The sequence below is a fragment of the Haematobia irritans genome, chromosome 3 (assembly GCF_050003625.1).
Source record: "Haematobia irritans isolate KBUSLIRL chromosome 3, ASM5000362v1, whole genome shotgun sequence".
NCBI classification, from domain to species: Eukaryota; Metazoa; Arthropoda; class Insecta; order Diptera; family Muscidae; genus Haematobia; species Haematobia irritans.
In genome coordinates, this window is record NC_134399.1 from 17,407,407 (window position 1) to 17,418,541 (window position 11,135).

Consider the following 11,135-nt stretch of genomic DNA (forward strand, 5'->3'; position numbering starts at 1 on the left):
AGGTACATCATAAATAGAAATAAAGTGTTGACAAAATTTTCTTTGGAAATAAATTTTTGACATTAAAAAAAATTTTTGAAGTAACATTTTGACAAATTTTTCTGTAGAAATAAAATTTTGATAGTATTTTCTGTAGAAATAAAATTTTGACAATATTTTCTATAAAAATAAAATTTTAACAATATTTTATATAGAAATAAAATTTTGACAAAATTTTCTATAGAAATAAATGGAAATAAAGTGTTGACAAAATTTTCTTTGGAAATAAATGTTTGACAAAATTTTCTATAGAAATAAAATTTTGACAAATTTTTCTGTAGAAAAAAATTTTGGCAGTATTTTCTATAGAAATAAAATTTTGACAATATTTTTCTATAGAAATAAAATTTTGACAAAATTTTCTATAGAAATAAAAATTTGACTATATTTTCTATAGAAATAAAATTTTGACAAAATTTTCTATAAAAATAAAATTTGGCCAAAATTTTCTATGGAAATACAATTTTGGCAAAATTTTCTATACAAAAAAAAATTTGACAAAATTTTCTATAGAAATAAAATTTTGACAAAATTTTCTATAGAAATAAAATTTTGAAAAATTTTATTAGAGCAAAATGTAAATCCAACGGTTACAACACACTGTGTCAAATAATAAATACATACCATAGTTTTTTTATAATACTTACATATATTTCATTATTTTGAATTGACCACAATATTTGTAGCTGTTAAAAAAACGCGTAGTAGCTTCACATTTTTCATTCGTTCGTTCATGAGATGAATGAAATGACAAAACGAAATTGAGTAATTTTGAGTAACTCACCATCACTGAATGGAGAGGGCAATACATTTTATTGTACTGTGTTGAGAGTCGGTATATATGTATGTATAACAGCCAAAATTTGATGTTCTCTCATCAACAGTAAATGCTTCTCTAGTAGCGGGCATATGGTTCTCTGTTTAGTATAATTTTGTTGGTGATTCGTTGAGCAAGTATATACGGAGGTAAGTTAATGTGTTGATGTCAATATATAATCAAAAGCCAAACATTTTATTGCTTACTATGTATGCAAGTATGTGAATTCGTTAAGTCGTGAGAGTGATGGAATCGGTAAAGAGAAAAAATTAATTACATTTTAAAACTTAAATGTTAATATGTTTGCTTTCGATTTTATTGAGTGGCAGTAATGTGGACAAGTTTGCTTTTCCGTTCGTGCTGTTGAGAGCCGTTTGAAGATGATGTCAAAAGGAAAAGAAGGGGAGAAATGTTAACAATCAGTTATAGGGTTACCAAATAATAGTTTTTAATTTTGCGTTTTTATATAAAAAGTATTGCTTGGGGGAAATGGCTATTATGCAAAACAAATGCTGCGATCACTTATTACATACTAAAAAACAAAAACAAAAAAAACATTTAGACAATAGTTAATAATATTAACATAATTAAATAATACCAGAAAATTTACTAGACGTAATTAATTTAATAAATTAAAAAAAAAAATCGTAGTTTGAACGAAAAAATTGGAGTTCAAAATTGTTAAAATGTTCTTAAATACAGGTTACCTGGTGCTGATAATGCAGTTTTTAAATTTTTATTATGTCATTTCTTAGTGGAAATGGATATTATGGCAAAAAATGCTACGATCACTTATAACATACTAAAAAAACATTGAACCCACCATAAGAGAAATTTAGGTCAATTAAAAAAAATTAACAATATGAAGTTAATAATATTAACATAATTAAATAATACCAGAAAATATACTGGACGTATTTAATTTATTAAAATTTTAAAGAAAATTTCGTAGTTTGAACGAAAAAATTGGAGTTCAAAATTGTTAAAATTTCTTTAAATACATGTTACCTGGTGCTGATAATGCAGTTTTTAAATGTTTATTATGGGAGAACGTGTAAACAATCGATAACATCGTAATACTCGGGTCTCATCCACGGTTCAAAAAAAAAACTACCAAACAAAAAATCTTATTTTATAAAATTTTATTTCACTAGAAAATTTTGCCAAAAGTTTTATGTCTATAGAAAATTTTGTCAAAAATTTATTTCTATAGAAAATTTGTCAAAATTTTATTTCTGTAGAAAATTTTGTCAAGATTTTAATTCTATAGGAAATTTTTGTCAAAATTTTATTTCTATAGAAAATTTTGTCAAAATTTTATTTCTATAGAAAATTTTCACAAAATTTTATTTCTATAGAAAATTTTGTCAAAGTTTTATTTCTATAGAAAATTTTTGTCAAAATTTTATTTCTATAGGAATTTTTGTCAAAATTTTATTCCTATAGGAAATTTTTGTCACAATTTTATTTCTATAGAAAATTTTGTCAAAATTTTATCAAATTATTATTTCTATAGAAAATTTTGTCAAAATTTTAGAAATAATAAGCATTGGAGATACTCTACATCTATACTCCACAACGAAACAGGATACATGAAATTGGAAGAATTTCTTGCCATGCTTAATTCTAATTACATGAACAAAGCAAAATATTCTCCTTATCCGCTGATAAGGTCTTGCTGCGAATAAGACTTTTATTAATACTTCAATCATTAGAATTATCAAATTGGAAGTCGTATGTTTATCGTGGCTATTCCCGCAATATCCCTCCCTGTATAGTCATACATATTCCAAAATATTTGAACTGATTATGATAATGTATATAAAGGTTTTATCCTAATTTTCCCTTTAAAAATATATAGATAAATATAGATTGAAACATATTGTTAATATCTCTGATGAATAATCTTATTTGTAGCAATATCTAAAAGATAAAATCTCATCCAAACATTGTAATTATAATGAGAAATGAAGACTAATAAAGACGAATTCAAAAATTGAAAAAAAAAAAATTTTTGAAATTGTCAAAATTTTAGTGCTATAGAAAATTTGTCAAATTTTTATTTCTATAGAAAATTTTGTCAATATTTTATTTTATAGAAAATGTTGTCCAATTTTTATTTCTATAGGAAATGTTTTCAAAATTTTATTTCTATAGAGAATTTTGTCAAGATTTTAATTCTATAGAAAATTTTGTCAAAATTTTATTTCCATAGCAATTTTTGTCAAAATTTTATTTTTATAGCAAATTTTGTCAAAATTTTATTTCTATAGAAAATTTTGTTAAAATTTTATTTCTATAGAAAATTTTGTTAAAATTTTATTTCTTAGAAAATTTTGCTAAAATTTTATTTCTATAGAAAATTTTGCCAAAAATTTTATTTCTATAGAAAATTTTGCCAAAAATTTTATTTCTATAGAAAATTTTGTCAAAATTTTGATATCTATAGAAAATTTTGTCAAAATTGTGATATATAGAAATTTTTGTCAAAATTGTGATATATATAGAAATTTTTGTCAAAATTTCTAAAGAGAATTTTTCAAAATATTGATATCTATAGAAATTTTTGTCAAAATTTTGATATCTATAGAGAATTTTGTTAAAATTTTATTTCTATAGAAAAATTTTATTTCTATAGATATCAAATCTATAGAGAATTTTGCAAAATTTTATTTTTATAGAAAATTTTGTCAAAATTTTATTTCTATAGAAAATTTTGTCAACATTTTATTTCTGTACAAAATTTTGTCAAAATTTTATTTCTGTAGAAAATTTTGTCCAATTTTTATTTCTATAGAAAAATTTGCCAAAATTTGATTTCTATAGAAAATTTTGTCAAAATGTTATTTCGATAGAAAATTTTGTCAAAATTTTGATATCAATAGAAAATTTTGTCAAAATTTTATTTCTCTAGAAGAATTTGCTAAAAATTTTATTTCTATAGAAAATTTTGTCAAAATTTTATTTCTCTGGAAGATTTTGCTAAAAAAAAAATTATTTCTATAGAAAATTTTGTCAAAATTTTATTTCCATAGGAAATTTTGTCAAAATGTTGATATCAATAGAAAATTTTGTCAAATTTTTATTTCTATAGAAAATTTTTGTGAACATTTTTTTATTATTTTCAGTCTTATTTTTTATTTTTTATAGATTTTTAATATTTCTTTTAGATTTAACCGATCTTTTTAACCATGGACATACTGCGTCATTTGGATTGGCGAGATAATATCGAGAATAAAATTAAAGCAGGTGTTTGTAAAGTTGTCGAAGTTAGTAAGGATCTCTATAAAAGTCCTGTGTGGGATGTATTTTCCAAAATCACCGACGAAAAGGGTACTCTACTTGAAAATGCTGTGTATTGTCGTCATTGTAAGCATGTCCTGAAATGCTATAGCCCCAATACCACAGCTTTAATGCGTCACTCTTGCTATATAAAAAACCGCAGGGAGATGAATATACAGGAAAGTGATTTTCCAGTACATTGTCCTAAGAAATTAAAGAAACCCCTGGCAGTTGATTTGGAAAAAGACCGACGTGGGAAAACTCTGACACCCGAATTCGATATAGAACTTTTTCAAAAGACCATAAGTAAGAGTCTTAAGATGGGCATCCATACATTGGAGAATCATAAAACATCCACGGATCCGGTGTGGAAAAAATTTGCTTTTATTGCCATGAAGGGTAATAATCATGTTTTTCTCAAACAAATTGTTTGTTGTCGCATATGCAATACGATTTTGAAATATAACGAAGCCAACTGGGATAATCTTCGGGAGCATATATGTGTGGACACATGGAAGAAGAGGTAAGTAAGCCTTGAGGATTATTATCAATGCCATTCATTATCTTGCATCGTTTCTCCCTCTCCCCCTTCAGATCGCCTCTTAGTACAGAAAAATGTCTTAAAGATCGAGAGATGATGGATATACAACGTAAATTAAAATCGGGCATCTATAACTTAATGCGTAAACAAAATGGAAAAAGTGACATATGGAAACTATTTGCCCTTATAGCCAAAGATGAGGAAACCATAGTAGAGGATCATGTTTATTGTACAGCATGTTCCCAGATACTATCGTATAGGGGGAAATGCACCACGAGTTTAAATCGTCACAAATGCTATATAGATTTGGGCTATAGAGAAGATCAAGGCCAGGATACTAACAGTTCGGCTCCGATTTCAATGACCCCCTGGCCACTGGGTGAGAAGGTGAGTGGTAGAAAATATCAAAGTGAAGTGAAATTACTACCACCGCCCAAACAAAAAACCGATTTTGGTATGAGGATACTGCAAAAAAGTATAGAGACTAAAATTAAAGAGGGTTTCTATAAACTGAATGCTAAAGAAATTACGGAGGATCCCTTATGGAAGGTCTTCGGTTTCATATCCATGGATAATGGATCAACATTAAATGGCATGGTTTGCTGTCGTCAATGTTTAACCGTCTTGAGATATGATGGCCAAGATGATTATGAATTAAAGGAGCATGGTTGTTATACCATCAATTATGGCCAGGCAAATCAGGATCAGGGACCACAAGTTCACAATGAATTGGATACGGAAGTAATGGCTGGAAGTTCTCAGAATTATTCGATGGCAACAATTGTAAAAAATGAAATTGATATTGAGGAGACTCAAGCCCAAAGCCAACTTAGTCAAAGTCAAATGTATAAGAATATCACCATTACTCCTACTCCTCATCCTCCATTGCAAACCTCTCAAAATATTGTAAATCTAGATGAGTTTATGGTAACCGAAGGAAATAATTTAGTATTTGATACGGATGGAAATTTTTCCAATAATACCTATACATTTCATATTATACAAGAAGCCGAGGAGGAGGAGGAGGAGGAGGAGGGAAATTCTCAAGCTTATATTAAAGAGGAACTTGAATTTGAAGATGAAATGCCCCATACGGAAAACCAACGAATTACAATTCAATCAAATATGGGCATTGAAACCATTATAGAAGGCCATGCTAATGGAACGGAATATGCTAATGGAACGGATGCGATCTATATTAAAAAAGAAATCAATGAGGAGGAAATGATTACAGAATATCCATATCAGGAAAGTTTTTCTAATGAAGGTTCCAAGGACAAAGGTGAACATGTTATTGATATAAATCAACAGAAAATAGAAGAAAATCTCCACAAGGGTCTTTACCATTTAAAAGATAATCCCAATAGCAGCAGCCTCTGGAAAATATTTGCTTTACTAGAAACTCCCGAAGGATCCACTATAGACCCTTGGGTATATTGTCGTGTATGCCATAAAATTCTAGAAAACCTCAATGAAACTTTAAGTCATCACATATGCTATAGCGAAACCCTATCTTATCTTCCAGAGGAAGATAAATCTGAAGCTTTAGAAAAAATTTCTAATCTGATAATGGAAGATCTTGTACCCCTAAGTATGATACAAGGTCAAGGATTTCGCAAAGTTCTTAATTTTTGTATACAACTAGGAGCAAAATACAAAGATGATAATATACAAATAAACGATCTAATACCAAATAGCATCAGAATATCTCAAAACCTACATAATATGGCTGAAGAACGAGAAAATTTTATTAAATTAAAAATCAATCAAAGAGCCAAAGAAACTTTATCGATTACTTTGGATTTTCTTGGATCAGATGACGCAAGGCAAAGAGAATGGCTGATACCCACCATACGTTATATGGATAAAGGGAAATTTTATAATATTACATTAGGGGCGAAATTATTGGATAGCCCTGGTATTAATCTGGAAACTGAACTAAAACTTCTGGCGAAAAAATTCAATATAGAAAATCTGGAAACTTGTATAATTGTTTGTAAAAAGTATAGAGATTTTAAGAATACATCTATGATTAATTGGTGCTCTAGTTCTTTATTTAAAGAAATTTTAGAAAATGCCTTTACAGAAACTTCAGAATTAATAACAATGGCAAAATCTCTATTAAGGCATAAGGAAAATTATAAAGTTTCAGGATTTTCCAAAAATTCCCATTATAATTTATTCAAAACCCTTATAGAAAATTGGCCCAAAATTAAAGAAATCCCTCTCGAGCCAGAGACTACAGAGATAAATATGAAAAGCCTAGAACTACTAATAGATCTTTGTAAAAAATTCGAATGTATATTCAAAAGACTACAGGCAAGGCGTTTACCCTCACTTTGTTTTGTTATACCCTCTATTAATCGTTTGAAAATTTTATGTAGCCCTTCGTCGCAAGATACCTTGGAAATTATAGTCTTTAAAACAAATATTTTACAAAATATCCAAAAAATATGGTTGAAAAATATTAACATATGGCATAAGGCTGCTTACTTTTTATATCCCCCCGCAAATCATGATCAAACTCAGGATTTAAAGGAAATCAAAGAATTTTGTATGAAACAATTGAAGCTATTGAATAATGACAAAACAAAGGAAAGCTCCCCCATGACATCATCGTTTGGCAACTCTGATCATTCCGAAAATATGGATAGTGATGAAATAAATTTCTTTTTTCCCAACTTACCTAAAGCCACTACAGGACAAGGCCAATCTCTACTATCTTGTTCTTTTCGACCTGAGGATGAAGTTCAAAGATATTCTTTGGAAAATATCATGATACAGGAACATTTTGATGTTATTGCCTGGTGGCAAACAAACTCTGGAAGATTTCCCCTATTATCGCGTTTAGCATTTAAATTATTAACCCTACCGGCCAGTACATTGGCTAGTGAACGTATTTTACATTTAGCCAAAAATTTCTTCAATGATCATGAGAATAGCACAACACCAGAAACATTTAGCAATATTTTATTTTTAAATTCTATGAAAGAAAATAATTTATAAAAAATATTATAAGCCCAATTCTAAGCTAGGTTTTGTTTTTGTAAAACTCATATAATACATAAGTATTAAATATTCCTATAAATGTAATTATTATTTTTAAATAAATTAAAATAACTAAATAAAACAAAATGTATTATTATAAATTTTGTAGATCCTTTTAAAGTATACAGTTTTTATTATTAACAAATAATCTACCAAAAATTTGAAGAAAATTTTACCAAAAATCTAACAAACTAAAAAAAAATCATATTTTGAATTTATCATCAACTTCTTGGGGTTAGTCCAAAAATGTTGTTTTTTTTTTTCGAAAGATTTTTTTTTATATTGAATTTATAGAAAATTTTGCCAAAATTTTAATTCTATAGAAAATTTTTGCAAAATTTTATTTCTATAGGAAATTTATACAAAATTTTCTTTTCATAGAAATTTTTTTCAAAATTTTATTTCTATAGAAAATTTTGTCAAAATTTTGATATCTATAGAAAATTTTGTCAAAATTTTGATATCTATAGAAAATTTTGTCAAAATTTTGATATCTATAGAAAATTTTGTCAAAATTTTATTTCTATAGGAAATTTTTTCAACTTTTTATTGCTACAAAAAATTTTGTCAAAATTTTATTTCTATAGGAAATTTTGTCAAAATTTTATTTCTATAGGATTTTTTTTGCAAAATTTCATTTCTATAGAAAATTTTGTCAAAACTTTGTTTCTATAGGAAATTTTGTCAAAATTTTATTTCTATGGAAAATTTGGTCAAAATTTTATTTCCATAGGAAATTTTTTCAAAATTTCATTCCTATAGCAAATTTTGTCAAATTTTTATAGAAAAATTTTTTAAAAATTTTATAGAAATTTTACATATACATATAACTATAGACCGACATGGACCTAGTTAGGCATGGTTGTTAACGGCCACATACTAGCACAATGTATTAAATTTCAACTGAATCGGATGCAATTTGCTCCTACAAGAGGCTCCAAAACCAAATCTGGGAATCGGTTTATATGGGGGCTATGGACCGATATGGATAAATTCTTGTATGGTTGTTACAGACCATATACTAATACCACGTACCAAATTTCAACCGGATCGGATGAATTTTTTTCCTCCAAGAGGCTCCGGAGGTCACATTTGGGGATCGGTTTATATGGGGGCTATATATAATTATGGACCGATATGGACCAATTCTATCATGGTTGTTAGAGACTATATACTAACACCACGTACCAAATTTCAAACGGATCGGATGAATTTGTTCCTCCAATAGGATCCGTAGGTAAAATCTGGGAATCGGTTTATATGTTTGGGTCTATACCAATATACCAATTTTTGTGTGATTGGAGATCGGTTGATCTGAGGGCTACATATAACTATAGACCGACATGGACATAATTAGTAGGCATGGTTGTTAACGGCCACATACTAGCACAATTCTAGCATGGTTAGGGAGCCACTGTGGTGCAATGGTTAGCATGCCTGCCTTGCATACACAAGGTCGTGTGTTCGATTCCTGCTTCGACCGAACACCAAAAAGTTTTTCAGCGGTGGATTATCCCACCTCAGTAATGCTAGTGACATTTCTGAGGGTTTCAAAGCTTCTCTAAGTGGTTTCACTGTAATGTGAAACGCCGTTCGGACTCGGCTATAAAAAGGAGGTCCCTTGTCATTGAGCTTAACATGGAATCGGGCAGCACTCAGTGATAAGAGAGAAGTTCACCAATGTGGTATCACAATGGACTGAATAGTCTAAGTGAGCCTGCACAATGTATTCAATTTCAACTGAATCGGATGAAATTTGCTCCTCCAAGAGGCTCCGGAGGTCAAATCAGGGGATCGGTTTATATGGGGCCTATATATAATTATGAACCGATATGGACCAATTCTTGCATGGTTGTTAGAGACCATATACTAACACCACGTACTAAATTTCAACCGGATGGAATGAATTTTGTTCCTCCAAGAGGCTCCGGAAGTCACATCTGGGGATCGGTCTATATGGGGGCTATATATAATTATGGACCGATATGGATCAATTCTAGCATGGTTGTTAGAGACCATATATTAACACCACACACCAAATTCCAATCAGATCGAATGAATTTTGTTCCACATCTGGGGATCGGTTTATATGGGGGCCATTTACAATACCATCCGACCTACATCAATAACAACTACTTATGCCAAGTTTCAAGTTGATAGCTTGTTTCGTTCGGAAGTTAGCGTGATTTCAACAGACGGACAAACGGACGGACATGCTTAGATCGACTCAGAATTCACCACGACCCTGAATATATATCATTTATGAGGTCTTAGAGCAATATTTCGATGTGTTACAAACGGAATGACGAAGTTAATATACCCCTCATCCTATGGTGGAGGGTATAAAAATTCTATAGAAATAAAATTTTGACAAAAAATATTGTATAGAAATAAAATAAAATTCTATAGAAATAAAATTTTGACAAAATTTTCTATAGAAATAAAATTTGGGCAAACTTTTCTATAGAAATAAAATTTTGACAAAATCTTCAATAGAAATAAAGTTTTGACAAAATTTTCTATAGCAATACAATTTTGACCAAATTTTTTATAGAAATAAAATTTTGACAAAAAAATCTATAGAAATAAAATTTTGACAAAATTTTCCATAGAAATAAAATTTTGACAAAATTCTCTGTAGAAATAAAATTTTGACAAATTTTCTATGGAAATAAAATTTTGACAAATTTTCTATGGAAATAGAATTTTGGCAACATTTTCTATGGAAATAGAATTTTGGCAAAATTTTCTATAGAAAATTTTGACAAAATTTTCCATAGAAATAAAATTTTGACAAAATTCTCTGTAGAAATAAAATTTTGACAAATTTTCTATGGAAATAAAATTTTGACAAATTTTCCTTGGAAATAGAATTTTGCCAAAATTTTCTATAGAAATAAAAATTTCAGAAAATTTTCTAAAGAAATACAATTTTGACAAAATTTTCTATAGATATAAATTTTTTGGAAAATTTTTACAAAATTTTCTATAGAAATAAAATTTTGACAAATTTTCTATAGAAATAAAATTTGGACAACATTTTCTATAGAAATAAAATTTTGACAAATTTTCTATGGAAATAGAATTTTGACAAATTTTCTATGGAAATAGAATTTGGGCAAAATTTTCTATAGAAATAAAAATTTTAGAAAATTTTCCAAAGAAATACAATTTTGACAAAATTTTCTATAGATATAAATTTTTAGGAAAATTTTTAAAAAATTTTGACAAAATTTTCTATAGAAATAAAATTTTGACCAAATTTTCTATAGAAATAAAGTTTTGACAAAATTTTCTATAGCAATAAAATTTTGACCAAATTTTTTATAGAAATAAAATTTTGACAAAAAAATCTATAGAAATAAAATTTTGACAAAATCTTCCATAGAAATAAAATTTGGACAAAAT

At 27.9% G+C, this 11,135-nt stretch overlaps 1 protein-coding gene across 2 annotated transcripts; it reads left to right on the forward strand.

Moving 5' to 3' along the window:
* Positions 1-958: 958 nt before the first annotated feature.
* On the forward strand, positions 959-7,828 carry LOC142229563 (uncharacterized). 2 transcript variants are annotated; one of them, XM_075300129.1, is made up of 3 exons: positions 959-1,005; positions 4,027-4,661; positions 4,733-7,828. In XM_075300129.1, the coding sequence occupies exons 2-3, from the start codon at positions 4,048-4,050 to the stop codon at positions 7,683-7,685; spliced, it is 3,567 nt and encodes a 1,188-aa protein (XP_075156244.1). In that variant the 5' UTR covers positions 959-1,005; positions 4,027-4,047; the 3' UTR covers positions 7,686-7,828. The 2 variants fall into 2 exon arrangements, with proteins under 2 accessions (XP_075156244.1, XP_075156243.1); XM_075300128.1 differs by having other exon boundaries at positions 982-1,005; positions 4,007-4,661.
* The last annotated feature ends 3,307 nt before the right edge of the window (positions 7,829-11,135 follow it).

Excerpts from the sequence above, each read along its gene's own strand:
- LOC142229563 (XM_075300129.1), top strand. The coding sequence starts at position 4,048 with ATGGACATACTGCGTCATTTGGATTGGCGAGATAATATCGAGAATAAA. Across the intron at positions 4,662-4,732 it reads GTGGACACATGGAAGAAGAG|ATCGCCTCTTAGTACAGAAA; the intron begins GTAAGTAAGCCT and ends CTCCCCCTTCAG.